This window comes from Myodes glareolus, chromosome 7, assembly GCF_982192425.1.
Source record: "Myodes glareolus chromosome 7, mMyoGla1.1, whole genome shotgun sequence".
Lineage (NCBI taxonomy): Eukaryota > Metazoa > Chordata > Mammalia > Rodentia > Cricetidae > Myodes > Myodes glareolus.
In genome coordinates, this window is record NC_142032.1 from 68553465 (window position 1) to 68571384 (window position 17920).

General features: G+C 51.6%; 1 protein-coding gene across 4 annotated transcripts in view; it reads right to left on the bottom strand.

Moving 5' to 3' along the window:
• Ptpre (protein tyrosine phosphatase receptor type E) overlaps positions 1–17920 on the bottom strand; it is a 146819-nt gene that overhangs the window by 15990 nt on the left and 112909 nt on the right. For all 4 annotated transcript variants that reach the window (XM_085693249.2, XM_085693248.2, XM_085693247.2 and 1 more), the window contains 8 exons: positions 16933–17069; positions 11770–11860; positions 7497–7573; positions 6769–6805; positions 5539–5636; positions 3022–3141; positions 1379–1542; positions 669–804 (listed from right to left, as the gene is read on the bottom strand). In XM_085693249.2, the coding sequence (XP_085549375.1) occupies positions 669–804; positions 1379–1542; positions 3022–3141; positions 5539–5636; positions 6769–6805; positions 7497–7573; positions 11770–11860; positions 16933–17069 (860 nt within the window). The remainder of the gene's footprint in view (positions 1–668; positions 805–1378; positions 1543–3021; positions 3142–5538; positions 5637–6768; positions 6806–7496; positions 7574–11769; positions 11861–16932; positions 17070–17920) is intronic.

The following is a 17920-nucleotide window of genomic DNA, read 5'->3' on the forward strand; positions in this document are numbered from 1 at the left end:
AGGGAGACAGGGGGTGCTGCTCAAATCTGGCCTGGGCCCAGAGGAGGGCCCACTTCTTCTGCTGGTAAAAGAAGGCTGAAGGACAAGAGTCCATGAATGATCATGCTCATCTAGGGTCCAATAAGATGACAGTGATGGCCACTGCCTTCATGGGGGCTCCAGGGGCTGTGCCAGCTGCTTAGAGCTGCCCCCATGGCCTATGAACATACGAAGGATAAGGGTCCCCAGTCTTTGCGACTCTGCGGGAGGTAATGGCAGAGTGGGAGGGACACGGGGCATGCTGACAGCCTGTGACCACCCGCCTATCAAAACCAGGCCTCTAAGCTGGGCCTGGTGGTGCAGGTTTAAAATTCCAGTTATTCAGGAGGCTGCGGTATGAAAAATCACAACATCAAGGGCTGCTCAGGCTACAGAACTGGGTCAGGGCCAGGTTGGGCAGCTCAGTCAGACTACATATCAGGAAGTAAAAAGATGGCTGAGAACACAGCTGAGTGGTAGGGTGAATTCACATGACAGACCCGGCACAATACTCAGTACTGTAAAAATAAAACAAAGCAAAAGAACCACAGAAAGCAAAACCAATAAAGATTAACGGGCCCATGGAGTGGGGCGAAGGCACCCGGGTGCTCTGTGATGCTTAGGCCAGGGCAGGAGGAGGTGCCACTCACATCTGTCTGGACCATCTGAGGGCGCTGATTGCGGATTCTAGACACAAACTCAAAGACATCAACCTTCTGTTCGGAGTGTATCATGTCCATCATGGCGTCGATCACAATGAAAGTGCCTGTCCGTCCCACGCCCGCGCTTCAGGGAGGAGAAAGATGCCACCTCGTGAGTCACATTCCCTGAAGTAAGTGACAAGCCTGGGAAGATGCCTGAAACCTGGGGGACAAAGGACACAGCCTAGGGCAAAATTAAGTAGGGTGCAACTTGGGAGACTACGGAGCAAATCTATGTATGGCCACCAGAGGGCACTGCAGCCCCAGTAATTTAGCTCAGGGCTAGAGACCCTGAAGCTGGAGTGTGTAAGAGTTTCTTGTATGCATACCCCCAAACACTTCTTGTTACCACTGTGGTTGTGCCCTGGTATGGGAACTGAGTGATCCCTGGGGTACCAGGTAGTATAGAAGACAAGGCAGAGGACCTACTCAGGGCTCCCATATCAGCCACCAACCTGGGCCTGTTAGTTTTGATGAGGTTTACACATTGGGGTTCTGCTCCAGTGACAAAGCGGGGTAGCTGCTGTGAAACTTCATGTTCAGCAGCCCTAGCTCTGCTCCCCCAATACTGTCCCATTAGCCATGCCTCCAGCCCCACCCCGAACTCCCAGCCCCGTTATTGTGGCTGCCTGCAAAGGTCCTGCTCCTCCTCGACATACCTGCAGTGGACCACAATGGGCCCAGCATGTGAGGGGTTGAGTGTCTTCACTTTCTTCAGGAACTTCAACATTCCGATGGGGGTGAAAGGTACCCCGAAGTCAGGCCAGCTGGTGAAGTGGAGTTGTGAGACCAGCCGCGGGGCTTTGCAGCTCTCGGGGAGTTGCTGCAAAGGAGAAGGAAGAGGTGAGAGGTGGAGCCCCCTTACCCTGACCATTCAGTATTGCCTCCTGAAGGACAGTTTGGGGGGCTCATGCCAGGTCAGTGTCCACGAACACAGAGAATCCTGGAACACCGGGGTGCCCTACCAATGTGAGTATGCACAGTTCCCACTGCTGGCTATTCCCAGGCCAGAATCCCAGTAGCCACACATCCCCAAAGCTGGCCCTAATGCTCAGATCCTCCAGCTGTGAGGTAGGCCAGCCAGCTCTGTTTGGATAGTCCCACCTCACTCCTGGGGACCTGAGTCATTACTGACATATTCTTTTTTTTATTTTAATTTTTTTCAATTAAAATATTTTTACATTAGCATATTATTTAAGTCTCAAAGAGTCAGTGTAGGAAGAAAAGATGAAGGCTCGGCCTGTACTCTGGAGACTCCAGACCCTCCCTCAGAGATCCCCCAAGCTTTTGTAGCATGGTTCTCCTGAGTCTGACAGTGGCAGAAGACAAGACTGGTGTGTTTAGAACTCTATATGTGTGTGTGGGTAGGGTGGAGTGCTGTGCATGTGCATACTTGCATGCATGTGTATTCTCGTGCATTTAGGAGACAGGCTAGCAAGGGATAATAATTTTGGGATGGCTCAGAGCATGCTAGGTACATGCTCTACCACTGAGCCATGCACCCAGTCCCTCCTTTCAAAGCATTCTGTAGTGGCTTCTAGAAACTTCTGTTGAGATTTTGCAACCGAATCAAACCAATTGTTCTACATTTGTTCTATAAAAATGGCCCATCTCTGAAGTCTTCATTTCATCTGTCCTGTTCACAAGCATTTTTATTGAAGGTTGTCTTGAAACAAGCATGAAAAACACAGGGGAGGGGGAGATGCTGAACATAATTTTGACACCATTATAAAACAATCCTGTCACTGGATTTGATGGGTCACATCTTTAATCCCAACACTTGGGAGGCAGAGGCAGAGGCAGATGGATCTCTGTAGTCTGAAGCCAGTATGCTCCATACAGTGTTCTAGGTCAGCCTGAGTCACATAGTGAGACCCTGTCTCAAACAAACAAACAAACAAACAGCCTTGTTTCACAATGCTATGGTGTGAAAGACATCATACTGGACCCTGGGTATAACTTGGTGGCATTAGTGCCTGGTTTGTGAAGTGGGAAAGGTTCCCCATTGAATCCCGTACTTCTCCAGCTGGCTCTGTAACCTCCTAGGGAGGCCTAGCGCAGTGGCTGGGAGTCAAAGTGCCCAATGCTCTGCAGATTCAGGTCCTTGATCTACTAACTCTGTCCCAGTCTGTCCCATGTTCCAGCCCGGCAGCCACAACCTCTGTGAGAGTTCCTGCCACGCTGGGAGTAGGGCGAGGCAGGGCAGCTCTTCACATTGTAAAGCCCCCCAGCTCTTCACATTGTAAAGCCCCCCCCACCCAACATAGCTCCCAAGAAGCCAACATGAGACATTCAAGCATACCGGATGGATGCAGAACTTGCGGATGGTGTAATCCACCAGAACCACGCAATCCTCCACGCACACACGGATGTTCCCATAGGTCCAGCAGCCCTGGTCTGGCCAGTACTGGTAGCACTTCTCCTGTGAGGAGCAATAGAAGGCAAAGAATCAAGATACAGTCTGAGGCATGGCCTCCCACTAGCCGCATAAGGTCAGGTGACCCCGGTCAGCAGTCAGCTTCCCTGGAGCTGGAAGGATACCCTGCAAGAGTGTCCTTTATATAAGCAGAAATCAAGGCCTCACAGGTGGCAAAAGTGACTGGGGACCAACCAGAGTGTTTTGGGTTGGACAAGTAACATCTCATCCCTCCCATCTTATTACTCCAGTCATGCCTGTCCATGCTAAAGCTGTTCCCTTTAGAGCTAGGGAGCCTGACCCCAGCAACCCTCTGGATGAGTGAGCCTTGCCCCAATCCTCCCAGAATGCCCTCCCTGAGCATTTGCCTGGGGCCCAGCACTTTGTTTTCTTCTGACCAGGCACACCCTGTGTGCCATTCACAAGGTCACGCTGACATGGGAACCTATGGGGTGCTCGTGGCTACAGAGGCTGTTCTTTACCTGAGCCAAGCCCCTAACAGTCAGTAAGCTGCCCATCAGCACAGTGTGTGTGCCAAAGGGAACCACCCTGGAGGACAAGAGCCGTACAATGTCTTCCTTGGAGACATCTCTAAAATTGAACAAGTCCTCCAGACACCTCACGGCTTGTCCTAGAAATGGCTAGTGAATAGCCCAGCAAACTGGCCTGTTCTCCAGTATCAAAATACTCCTGAAGTGAAAGATGATGGAGACCAACATTTTTGTCACAACACTAGGGACAAACATCACCCCTCCCTTTATCCTGACCTAAGCTGGCCTACAGTCACAGGGCATTGAACGTGGCCTGGAGTGGCACTATAAGTGTCTGGTCTGGGTGAATCTTGGTCCCCCAGGGCTCTGAGGACTCTCAAGCAATTATTCCTGGTAAGGCTCCTCCAAAGAGAGGAACCGGGGTCTCAGACCCCAGGGGACTCTTGGCTGCCCTACCCTCAGGCCTCCTCAGGTCACAAGATGCCAGTTGGCTTTTGCAATATACTGCCCAGGAAACGGAGACCACAGTAAAAGCCACCAAAGAAAAGGAAGTCTCTTGAGAAATGACTCCGTCTGAGGGAGTGGAAACCGAGAAAACCGACCGGCAGCCCTGAGTCACAAGGCCAGGAAAATACAGTAGGAGGCTCCTGGGGAGAATGAGACGGATGTCACCACCAGGGCACAGCAGGACAGAGGTCCTCGGCCTCGGCTTAGGGCTACAATGGTGGCCTTTGGGAGAAGCAGCCCTGGGAAGATGCGGTCTCTGTCGGCAGTAGGTCACAGAGACGCGAGGGCTCCGATGAAGCTCAGTCTCCCCATCTACAGAATGGGGGGGTCTCTCCTCATAGGGCAGGAGGAGCTCTGTTTGTTTGGGGAGAGCTCTGTTTCTGTCATGTCACTCTTTCCGTTGGTGACAAAGGAGAGCAAAGGTGGGTAGATTCATGAAGTAAGAAGCAACAACCCCCACGCGGTCCCCACTGTTTTCTCCCTGATAGATCAGAAAACTAGAAATGGACACTGAAGACATTTTCCTGTGCTGCTGGACACGGAGCCCACCAGTTAGGTGCCCTGGGGACAGAGTACTCTGCTCACTGTTAAGTGAGCCCCATCCTTGCTGTTCTGTGCACCCCAAGACTGAGTGTTCTATCCCAACCCTGTAGGCCTTGTCCATGTCCTCAACTCATGGGATACTATGAGGATCAGGCTGATGCCACGCATGCAGAGAGCCTTGGGTGGGAGCCCAGCAGGCAGATACCTTCTGCCAAGCTGGGCCTTCATGCTGGAACATGCTAGAAGCACAGTCTACTAGCTGCGTCTCCCCATCTGAGAAGGCTTCCCTTAGGCTTCCAATTCCCCTATCACTTGGAAAAAGAGCTCTGTGCCAACAATAGGTCTGCCAGGGCTCTGTTTTTTGCCCTTCCAGCCGGCACCTGAGCCAGTTCCTGGCACTAGGGGTGGAGATTTGGGCTCAGCAGACACTACCAGGACAAGGCAACTGTGCCTCTCACTCTTAGCTGATCCTGTCAATTCAGGCGTACACGTAGGCCTTCCATGAGCCTGTTGTTGGAGACCACAGACTCTTGTCTCGGAAAGGCCTCCGCAATGGTGTCCATTGGCAGCCAGGCCCGCCAGGTGTGAAACACACCAGTGCCTTTCACTATAAGGTCTGTTATCTCCAGCGGGGTTAGGGCTACGGGTGGCCACGACGATCCTCGGACAAAGAAGGGAAACTATGATTTCTTATGTTGGAGCAGGACAGTGAGGTATAGAAAGACGGAGATTCGACTTCAAGATAGGGTGCTGGAAGGCCTGAGTACTGTTGCCCCTCACTGATGGAAGAGAGGTACCCATGCGGAGGATCAGCGCCTCCCTGGTGAGTGCCAGGCTACTGGGTCCGTGCAGGGCAGCTTACCTCCTTCCTCTCCTTCAGGTTCGTCAACATGACGATCATGGCTGACTTCTGCTCCCAGACCATCCTCCAGAAGTCGTTCACTGTCTCCTGTTTGGGGCCTGTGTGCGGAGGGGAGGGTCAGCATGGAGGCGCTATGTCTAAGCTCACCCAGCGAGTTCAGCCTCGGAAGGCTTACAGCCTCCCCAGGCATAAGACAGGCCCTGCAACCTGGAAGCTCGCTGTGCAGTCCAGCAGAATCTGGGTGGCTATGCTGACTCACAGGCAAAGAAAGAGGAGCCCAGAGGACGTTCGAGGGCCGTCTCTAGTCTGCTTGTCCTAGTAAATGGAAACCACCGCATACTGGAGCCCCTCAGAGTCACAGGCCCCTCCAGATAGATTGGAATGTAAATGTGTGTGAGTGAGTGTGTGTCCTGGGGGGCGGGGAGGGAAGGAGAAGGAGAGAGAGAGAGAGAGATCAGGAAAAAAGAAGAAACTCCTCTGCCTTTTGTCCACTTCCTGTCTGGATATGACACAGTGCCTAGGGTTATAACAGCTATTTCGCGATCCTAAGGCTAAGAGTTTTATGCTCAGGAGGAGGGGCTGGGGAGATAAAGAAAGGCTTCTTTGGCAAGCTGGTGCTTAGGACAGAAATGCAGGCCTTCTTTTCAGGTTTCCACCAACGTTTGATAGATTCTCTTTCATTTCCAGAGGGGCACGCGGGGTCCCCTGTGTGTAATCAGGGTTTCTATTTCTAGGGAAGCTGACCTAAGAGGAGGGGGAGGGGAAGTCTCCTTTCAGCTTCACTGATCCCTGGGGAATTGCTGAGCCCTCCTGGAAAGATAGCCTTTGGCTGACTAGAAGGTTCTCTAAGTACAGGGTGGGACTAGGTCCAAGGGTGAAGACGGGAGTGACTTTGTGGCTAAGCCATGCTGGCTATGACCCTGATCTAAAAGCCCCTCCATCCCATCCCCCCCCACCCCCCACTGAACTAGGAGCCTTTTGGAGCTCAGGCAGATGAGGGAAGTCAAAGTCACATACTGAATGGGAGTCTAGGGTGGCAGAAAAACAACTAGAGGTTCCTCGCATGTGCCGTGAAGTCACAGAGGGGCACACAGCATGGGCATCTGACACAGGGACACAGTGGTACACGTGAAAAACCAGTGTGAATCGTTGGCATGCTTGGCAGTTGGATACTGGAATGACTGTGCAAAAATACTGCGCGGACATGAACTAGGTCGAAAGCTTGCTTACCTTGAGCTGCTATGAATTTGTTCTTTTCTTTGTAACCCTAGAAAAATGAAGTCAGACCTGTAATTATCCAGGACTACCTTTGCCCAGGGGATCCCTTTGTTCATAGAAGGGCAGGGTGGGGGGAGATTCACCCCAAAGAATGTGGAAAACAGAAAAGAGTAATAGGAAAGTAAAACCCACCAGCAACCTCAGAGATAACAGGTACTGTTTCCCCTAGGCCTTCACTATTGTTCTTTCTGGGCTTGCTTGCTTTCCTACACACACACAAGCAGACATACACGCATTTATATTTCTAGTTGGGCTCGTATATTATATACAAATTCTTTGATTTCTTTATATTTTAACTAAGAAATTTAAAACCTTAAATGATATTTCAAAAAAAAACCCTAAATTAATTTCGTAGCCTATTGTGGTTTGTCTAGTCCAGTGCGTTTGACTGGTTCTGGTTCGTCAGCGCTACAAAGAATTGGACTGAATACCTTCAGGGTCTACAGTTGTGGCCATTATCCTCCCCCACCCCCCAGATCTGTTATCTATGTGACTTCTGGTGAAGATGTAAGCTGAGAAAGCATGCTGGCCTCACACTCTCAGTGTGACCTGACTGAGTGTGACCACATACACTCTGAATCAGAGAGGAAGGAACTCGGACATCACAGTTCAGACCCAACCCCTGAACACCCAGCATCGGCTTCATGTCAGGCCAGGGGAACGAAAAGCAGTCAACTTACATCTATGTAGGATGCGTTAATGTAGTCAGAGCAGGGGACTCCGTCTACTTGGCTCAAAATCACTCTGGAATGGTCATCTGGGAAAGCAAGCAACCCATGGGGTTAGGACAAGGAGCTACAGGGGCCCGAGGTGTCTTTTATCCAAGTGTCAGTCACTGGAAGGGCATAACCAGCTCTTCCCTTGAGGTCAGGGTGGGGTGCCCCTGCCTGCCTGAGCCCTGCCTGAGCCACCTGGGCCTCAGCCAGGGGAGGGAGGAGGAGAGGTGGCCCCATGATCACACGGGCAGAACAGCAGGGAGCAAAGTGACTATGTTCTCACGATGGGTCCAAACGTTAACAACTGTGGGTGTACATAGCACAATCTCTGGATGAAGAACTAGATCTTTCTATTCAGGCTTTCCAGAGGACACAGGGGTAAAGGGTTTGGGTCTCTGAACTTCAGTACCCACTCATCACCATCTACCCCAGGGCTAGGGGGAAGTTGGGTGCTTGCAGAGTTGGACTGTCCACGACGGAGAGTCTAGCTGACTCAACAGGCTATTTTCCAGAGTGAGAGGGTAGACAAAGATGTGTGTGTATTTATGCATATTTGTGGTGCTGTGTTTTGTGTGCTACATACATGTGATATGTGTTGAGGATGTGTTGTATGGTATGAGGATGATACTGGATGGTGGGAAGATGTGTATTGTGTTGTGAGTTATATGAGCTGTATGCGTGTGGTGTGTGTATTTTTTGTGGTATTGTGTGTTATACATGTGTTGTATGGACATATGCTTCAGTGTGCTAAGTAGGTGCTGTGTGGTAGGCCAGGCTGATTATGAGTTTATTATGTGTGGTGTATGGTACAACGTGTCTATGTAGTGTGGGTGGTGTGTGCTGTCAGGTGTGTGGTATGACGGGTGTTATAGTGGACTATTCGGGTGCGGTATAGAGATGGTGGGGAGTGTCACAGTGATGTATGTACGCACCGGGGAGCTGTGGCCCCAGTTCCTCCACAGCCCTTTCTTCCACAGAAACTTTGCCGCTGTGTCAACGTGTAGTGAGAAAGATAGCTCACACGTGAAGGAACTGCAGTCCCAGCACTGCGGAGACTGAGGCAGGAGCGTTGAGAGTTCCAGGCTAGTTTGGCCTTGGCTGGGGCCCACTTTACACGGAAGGGTGTTGGCCGGGCAGTGTGTGCTACCTCAGACTCCCTGACTGAGTTTCATTGCTGAGCTGCATCTGTCCTGCTCTGGGCAGAGGAGGGGAGGGCACAAATCTGGGGACAGGAAGGACAAACCCCAAATCCACCGCCACCCAGCTGGACGCTCCTGCTCAGGGGCTCAAGGGCTCAGGGGCTCAGGATGGAAGCAGCTGTGGCACGGCACATCCCGCGCTGGCTGAAGAGAATTTAGAATGCCTTACACCGTGGAACAGTTACAGAAACACAGGACAAAAAATAGCATCTGCGCCGACTGAGTCTCTCACAGCTTCTAAGCGTTTCCTGCTTCTTAATCCTGAAAAGTTACACTTGGCTGTCAAAACACCACTTTCTAAAATTACCCGCACTGGCATGCTTCCAGCAGAGGGCTATCGGGCTGCTGGCTTCAGAGAGTCCCCGCAGGCATGAGTCTAGCCTCTGGACACAGAGCACTTGACTCCATTTTTTGGGATTCCCAGGCCAAGGCCCACACTGCACTCCAGCCCAGGGGCATCTCTGAACCTACTGCCAGTCTGCCCTGGCTTGAGATACACTAAGAGAGGCAAGGGACAGCTGGAGCTGTGGGCACGGGGTCCTCCCATCCCCCCTTGCAGATCCTAATCTGACTCCATGATATCCAGCCTACTGTCTTGCCCCAGCAGAACCAACCATTCCGTATAAGTAGGTATGTCTCTCCTTTACCAGGTGCCACGATTGGTCCTTGTCAGGCATGGTGTTTCCATTCTGTCAAAAACTCAAGTCAACAGTGAAGAGCTTACCACTCCTGGGAACACACCATGCCCCCAATCCTGGATAGCTGTCAGCACCCCAAGCCAGGTGTTACTCCTGGAGAGGAGGGCTGAGGCCGGCCCTCACCCTGGGGCAAGAGCAAAGGGAGCAAAGGAACTTCTGGGGGACATTGAACTGGACTGTGTACAGGGCTGCCACACTTCCACATGGGGAGAGGGCAGGCTGATCTTTTTCTGTAAGGCAACCCTGCCTTGTGTGTAGCAGAAAGAGTTTGGAAGGCGCCCAGCCTGTGAGAGTCCTCGGTGAGCTGAGAGCTCCGCCTATTCCTGCGGCAGGAGCTGGACCATGATTTGGTGTCCTGAGCTCTCAGCAGAAACTAGCACTCCTCTGTCTGTCTGTTTGTCTGTCTGTCTGTCATCTGTCTCCTTTCTTTTCTCTCCCATTCTTTTTTTAAATTTATTTATTAAGCATACAATGTAGTGCTGGCAAGGAAGGCACCAGGTCTCATAACAGGTAGTTGTGAGCCACCATGTGGTTGCTGGGAATTGAACTCGAGACCTCTGGAAGAACATCCAGTGCTCTTACCCTCTGAGCCATCTCTCCAGTCCTTCTCTCCCATTCTTCTCCTCTCCTTTCTCCCTCCCATCCTTGTTTCTTCTCTTCTCCTTTTTTTTTTAATCTTTTCTGAGACAGGGTCTCACTTGCTATGTAGCCCAGGCTAGCCTCTATTTGGAGAGTTTCCTGCCTCAGCCTAGGGGCTGCTGGGACTACAGGTGTGAGCTGTCACCTCTGTCTCAGAAACATTCTTGGGTAAGACTGTGAGTGTTAGCTTTGGGAGATAGCAGGTTTAATGACTAAGAGAGAAAGTTTGGTAAGGTGCCCTGAATGTCCTTAGCTCTGAGGCATGTGGAGTTGTGACCTGTCTAAAAGATGACCTGAGACTAGATTTCTAGCACTCTCTGAAGGGAGCAGCTCCATGCCCAAGGTTTATATGAGATTTCTGTAAAGCCCACCATGACCCTAGGATCTAACTTAACCTATTGCCCCAAACACATGAGGGCTAAATCAATGCATAAATTTAACTTGTCAAGAAGGGTGAAGCATTAAATTAAAAGCCAAAACTGACCTTTGAACGTCTCAATTATCAGTGGACACACGCCACTCTGAAGACCCTGACACCCTCTTGCTGGGGCCTTTCTGATCTTTGAGCTCCTGAGCCACAGCAAGGGTCCCCTTCTTCCTTGGATTCCACAACCCACTCAGCAGGAAAGCCACTGTATCCAGAGTCTAAACTTAGGACAAGCAGCCCTCTCAGCCTTGCCGTACAGCTACCTTCCCTTGGCCTTGACAAGCAGCAGTTCATTGCCCTAGGTGGCAGGCTTTACAGAAATCACTTAAAAGCCTTGTGGATGGACAGTGGGGAACCGCCACCTCCAGAAAGTACTAGAAATCTAGATCATATATTAGACAGGTCAGTTTCACATATGTACAACACACTGAAGCTGATTATGGCCAGCTGACCCCACCAGGCCCTTCTCAAGAGCAAGGGTCTCTGGCACCAGCAGGAGGCCGTTGCTCAGGATGCCAACCTGAGCTTTGTGGAGTTGTTTGCGGTTTCTCTTCTGTGGGCCTGAGGGTAAAGCTTTGGTTCAGGGAGGTAGGTGGGGGAGGGAAGGGCTGCAGACTTGGCACTAATATTGCAACCCCTCAGGGGCCAGCTTTTGAAAAAGGCGGCTGGGAACATGCAGGGTTTGTCCTGGCGGATGAGACAGGCACAGCAGGTCACAACAGAGGCTCAGCCCACAGCAGCCTGCACCCTAACTCTGACACTTCCTGGGTAACCACGCTCCCCAGCTCACGGTTACTGTCTGCAGCTGAGGTTAGAGCAAGGTCTGTTAAGCCTTTTTTCAAGGGTGCCAAACCCATGGGGTCTCTGCATTCTACCATTTTGGTCTCTGATTCTGGACTATAGAACACATTGGAGATTTGCTCCAGGTAAGCCTCAAACACCGACTAGGAAGGAAGGTGCTGCTTGAGGCCACCAACAGGCCTAGACTGGTGTCCAGGAGTGAATCTGGCAGGAGAGGCCTGGTCCATTGGTGCCCAAGCCTGTGGGGAGCATTCCTGCCCAGCTTGCTTCCTGTATGCTTAGCAACCAGCGCGGTCAACAGCAACCAAAACGCCCACGCCCCTTGCAGGAAATAGGCCCTCAAGACAGTGTGGCCCTGGATTCCCTGGGACAAGCACTGAGTACAGGGTCACCAGCAAGCTGCCAAGTGTAATCCACATGTCACAGACCATGCAAAGACAAACAATGGACAACAACAACAACAAAAGTCTTACTGGGAAGAATGTTGGGATATCTGTTCTTTTCTCTGTTTTCTTCTTTATTTGCTAGATCAAACGTCCCTTGTATGTGTCCAGATGGCAACGACTGGAAGGAAATGGAGAGCAGAGTGAACACGGCTGACTCTAAACCCAGGTTCCTATCAACTTCCCTTCCAACCCCAGGAATTAAGCTACCATCTGTCCATCACCCATGTCTTTCCTCAAGGCCCACACTAGACACTGGGCGGACAACGAGCTCTCCCCTAAACTTTGCGAGGCCAGGAATTCACTCACATCGCAATCCCATCATGCCCCAGTCCACACGGGATTTAGCCCAGGCAGGGATTCCTCGGGTACAGGTGAACTGACCCCAAAGGGGTACTGATGCAGGAGTCAGAGAAGCAAAGCCTACCAAGAAGTGGGTGCTGAGACCCTGGCCTGAGCTGCAGGTGAGGAGGAGCAGGGTCCTGGAAAGGCACTGTAGACACAGCCTGTGCCACGCTTAGGACTCAGACGTCTCTGTGGATTGGGTCAGGTCAGGTCAGCAGGGTTGGGCCTAGAAATGTTGATTCTCCTAGCCCCCAACCCCCAGTCGCCAGATTCAGCAGCTAGGAGTTTGGGGCTCTTTGAGGCTCCAAATGCACCACCTTAGTGACCGCGGCAGCCCAGCTGAGGCATGTCGGTGTGAAATGGTGAAACGGAAGTTTCGCTTTGCTGGGATGCTATCACTGAGAAGCCACCACATCTGGGATGGAAGTGACCATGTGGGTTTCTAGTTCCTTCTACCACCGAAGCCACCCTGCCTCTGATTTTTGGTTGCCTCCAGCTGTTTGCCTCTTGCTTGCTTCTGGGCTCCTCCTCAGACTCAGATGAGGCAGGGTGAAGAGGATTGTGTACTTCAAGTCATACCCGTCTACATTAAACCTGACTCGGGTTGGACCCTGGACCAACGGGGTCCTAGAACTGGGCTCCCAGGAAGAAGCGTTCCTATTTACTGAGTGTTTGTGATGAATCAGGCACAGAGAAAATGCACGGCTCTTCTGCCTCCCCTCACAACTAGCCTATGAGTCAAAGACATGGGACCAGACCCAAGGAAGAGTGGCTGGAGACGGGCAAAGTATCATTTGGCTGAAGAGGTGGTCAGACCTGGAGGGACTCCCTTACTCCAGCATGGGGCACATGAGCTTTCCTGTTTACGGTGTCCTGCTTGAAGTCCCTGGGAACTGGGGTCTGGTTTCATAGAGTAGCCTCAGATGACAGCCATGATGTCCTGGAATTGCTCTCATTTGGGTCAGGGCCCTGACCTCCCTCTAGCAGGCAGGAGTGTCTTCAGTGGCCAGCTCCACAGGGGCTTCCCTCAGGATGCTGTAGGGCACACCCTGTTCTCTGCTCTGGGGCCGCCACAGTTCACAGCCACAGGCAGAGGCTTTGCCTGGCTCAGCATGGAGGGCCCAGTCAGAGGTCATCCTAGCAATCCCAGTGAGGAGTTCTCAACTTGGTCCCCAGCTATGAACACTCCATGTGCCTTGAACTCTGATTCACCACCAGAGCTGGCTGACACTACCTCCTTGGCTCTCACTGGATGCTGAATTTGCGATGACAACCCAGGGCCTTCTCAAAAGGTCTCAGCCCTGGACACAAAGACCAGTTGTAGTGGCACATGAAACCCTGCGGCTGGCAAACCCCCTCAGCACGAGCAGATCCTCGGAGCTCAGCGATAACACCGCCAACAGCGATTATTAATTGTAACAAATGGAGCGTTCCCCCCGCCGGCGGCCCACGACAGAGGGACCTGCTCTGAGGGAGAGACGGGGTACACAGGTGCTCTTCAGTGTGTATGGAATTTTTCTGTGTACTTGAAACTGCTCTAAAAATAAAGCCTATTCAAAACGACAAACTGGATAAAACGAAGGGAGGCAAAGTAACTGCGATGCAGTGGCCGACGAAGCCGGAGTGGAAAGAGGGATCATGCTCTGGTCACCCTTTCCACAGCTGTGTGGCCTTGAGGGCTGGGACAAAGAGATGAGGTGGTCTACCGTGTCCCCCACCCCTACCCCCAGGCTTCCAGAGGACAGGACTAAGGCAGGTGGGCAGAACCAGGCAAAGTTCTCTGTGTCCTCCAGATCCAAGAAAGCGGAACAGCTCCCTGTGCAGATTGGGCCCAGTACATTTTTCTGCTGTCAGGCTACCTAGGACCACGGTTCTCAGTTGTCTGGTACCCCAGAGAGGAGGGCCTGGAGATGTTCAGCCTACAGTGACCCTCTGTGCATTCTGTGGGAGGTCTGCTTTGCTTCATCAGCATCAGGGGATGGCTCTGGTTTGTGGTTGTGTTGTAAAAACAAAATAAAAACAGAAAACAGCCCTCTCCCCTTTTGGATGTATTGCATAGGGCAGGTCCCAGGCCCATAGTTTGACATAGCTTGCTGGGACACAGTGGGGGAAGATGCTCCCGAGAGAAGGGTTTTCCCTCACAGAGGCCTCATTTTCTAGGATTGAATTCAGGAACTGGGAAGAGGATAGAGATCTGCCCTCTCCAGGAGGAACTAACAGTTAGCATCTCATCCACGTGTTACCTGTTACTTATTTCTTTATGTGTTACCAAAGTCCCATAGGGCAGGGAAAACCCTATTTCACAGGTAAGTAAACTGAGTAGAGGTTTAGAAAACAGCTGAAGTCTTCCAGGCCTAGGCAAGCACTCAAGCAAGCTGTACTGATGATCCCAAGGTCAAACAAACCCTCTCCTCTTATCCTCAAGTTCACGTTCCCCTGACCCTGGGCTCGGCAGTACAGGAAGGTCCAGACACATGTTGAGACTCACCCAGAACCCTTCCAGGACCTTAGGAAGGGGCCTTCAGACCAGAGAAAGAGATGGGGTAGGAAAACACAACCTTAATGTGTTCTCTGAGAGCCAGAGCGGCTGATCTGGGCAGTAGAGATGTCGCAGAAGTGAGGCCTTGGACAGGGCCAGTTCTCCACTGGAGAGAGGGGCAGACTGCGTACACTCTGCCACACAACTGTATCTCTAGTTGCCCATTGCCAGGCAGGGGGACTCTGCACAGCCGAGGGCTACACAGAGGCAGGCTGGGAGGGACAGGAAGGGGAAGAATTTGTTTGGGATATAAAATTTACAAGGCTCCCAAAGAAGCCAAGAACCAGCAGAAACGAGCCCTCTAGGCAACATCTTTTCTATCGTGTTTTTTTTTTTGACAATTTTGAGATTACAATTATTTGTCTGCGTGTGCATGCCTGTGTGCACACGTGCCTGCCATGGCATGAATGTAAAGGTCAGAAGACCATTTTCACAAATCAGTCCTCTCCTGCCACCGTGTGGGTTTCTGGGATTGGACTCAGGTTGTCAGGCTTGGTGGCAAGTGCCTTTACCTGCTGAGCCATCTTAGCCCAGAAACATCTTTTGTAAAAAGCTAATTTAATGTTCAAAATTCATAAGGGTGAAAACATCAAACTTTTAAATAGTGGTAGGATCCACTATTTAACCTCATGATACAGCCCATAGTGGGGTCCCTGGCAGTAGGGACGTTCACTGACGTCATTCTCTCTTGATTGTGCTTAGGCTGGTTCAGCCATCTCTCGCCTTGTTTTGATATTTTAAAGAAGCTATTGAGCCATGGCAAGTTTTAGTGACCGTGCCTTCCATGTCCTCTTGAGTTCTGCACCTAAGCCAAGTCCCTCAGCTACCTCATCCTATTCCTGGCCTACTCTCAGACCCTCCACTACCAGTAGGGTCACTGGCACCACACAGGACAGCAGAAGTGGAAGGGGGAAGTGGGAGATGCAGGGCAGGACAAGCTTCTACCAGTAACGTGAGGGACAGCTATTTTCGAAAACGAGAATTAACTTCTGCTCTTAAGTTGTAAATTTTCAAAACACCAGTGCTTGAGTGCTATCCTTCAGTATGACCTAATTTGAAAAAAGAAAAGGAGGAGGAAAACACACTTGGCAGCAATAAGAAGGGAAGCAAGACAAAGGGGAGGGTGCAATGCTGAAAAGTAAGTGAAGGGTGTCTCAGCGCCTCAGCGCCTTCCCCTGTCCCCCCAGGCAGAAACAACCATACTGCACTGTCTAAACACCTCATCCTTTAGCCTCACGCGTGTGTTGCCCTAGAGTCTCCATCCCCAGGTGCTGATGGCTGGCAGTGGGAGTGACCTGAAACAGAACCAATGTGACACCGTTGGGACAGAGATAGGCCCAGGCGGCCATCCCTGGACACCCACGCTTGCTCGGGACCAACGTTCAGCTCCCAGCCCTGCTCGCAGGGTGAAGACGTGAGCAAAAACACATCAAAACAGCAACAGTATGGAGCCTTGTATCCAAGATAATGCATCAAGCTTACCCCTCTGATGGACATTAAAAAGATGAACAACTTGGGCCTGGGTGATGGCTGAGAGATTAAGAGCACTTTCTCTTGTAGAAGACCTGGGTTCCATTCTCAGAGCTTACTTGGCGGCTCACGACCACCTGTAACTCTAGTTCTAGGGGACCTGATGGCCTCTTCTGGCACTGTATGCATGGGGCACACATACACATAAAATAAAAACTTAAAAAAAAGGAAATGGGCAGCTTTAGGGAGGAAACGGGCAACTTTCAGGGTGGGGTGACCCATCTACACTGTGTCTTGAGAGTTTGAGAATGACTATGAGACTGTATGTGGGCAAGGGCATGCATGTCTCAGGGAGCCACTTCTCAAAGGCTATGGGAGGGATTCCTCACAAAAACAGAGACGCACACACACTGAACATGAGTTAGTGTCCCCTGCAGACAGTCTCCATATCTACTGAACTGTGCCATCACAATGGCTTGGAGGGACAACTGCTGATTAGATCAGAAGCTGGACCTCCTGGGGACCATGACAAGAGGCTTGGTGGGAGGCTCTCCGCAGCCTTCAGCATGAAACTGCCACCTGCACTAGGCAGCAAATGGCAGAATGGTTATCACAACTGGTGGTACACACGGTACCCAGTAGCTGAGCTGGCAGCAACCCTCAGGAGCATCGGACGCAAACATCTCACTTCACAAGGGGCAGTGAGCACCAACGAAGGGCACAGCACTAGGGACCAGGCTCTCCAGACCCTGCTTGTGAGCAGCATCACAATCTCAATCGGCACCAGGTCCCCGACTGTCCTGCTGCTCCTCACGGTAGCCTAGACCTGGAGCACTCACGTTGAACTCCTCGCGGAAGCGCTTGCAGTCATCTGCTGATCGCACGCGGATCTCCTCCTCCAGGTGCTCCACTGGGATGGGGAAGTACTTCTTGGGACCCGACGGAGACCTGCTCAGCAGCATCACTCTCTGCTGCTCTGTAGGGTCAGGAGAAACAGAGAAGCCACTTAGATCCATTGCCCATGGGTGACTCAGTCCTTGGACGGTCTGACAGCATTCCTGATGGGTCTGTAGAGTGGGAGGGAGCAGCACTCTCAAATCACGCACCCCGGGGCTAACTCAGCCCTGAGCCACTAAACCAAACATCTGCTTCCCAACACACCCTCTTTCCAGCAAGTGATGGCAGCATTCCTGTCCATCACAGACACTGCATTCTTGGTCTTGCTCGCTAGCTCACCCGCCACTCATCCTCCCTGCTAGCCTGTGCTCCTACACAAGGGTTACTGCAGCTACACACTGCAGGGCCCAGGTTTGGAAACAGAGAAGAGGAATCACAGGGTTCTAGATATAAACTCAGAACGGATGGGAACCTGCCAGGATCTCTGTCTTGCAGCCTCCTCTTCTTGACAACACACGGGACTGCTTCCCCAAATCCCAAACCTTACAATGCAGAGAAACTAACCATCCTCGAGGCAGGGAGAGGAGGTTTTTATAAAGAACACGGTGGGCTGTGGACCGAGGGGCTTGAACAAGTCACTCACATAAGCTCAGAATAAGGTGCGAGCAGCGTCAGGGATTGGCGTTTCTCTTCACAGGGAGAGAGCTGACATTGATAAGGTCAGTAGAACAAGTCATCTGTCACCCTTGCAAAAGGCCCTGTCCCATCTGCAGAGTTCACTGAATCTATGCCACTGACTTTGCACCAAGACAGCCTTTGGCTTTAGCCAGGTGACCTGGTAGAAGCCTGTGGGTTTCTGTTCCCCTCCCAGTCCCATCTTCCTCTTCATTGGCTTCTTAGATATGCAGAGAACTGAGAAGAGCAGGCTGG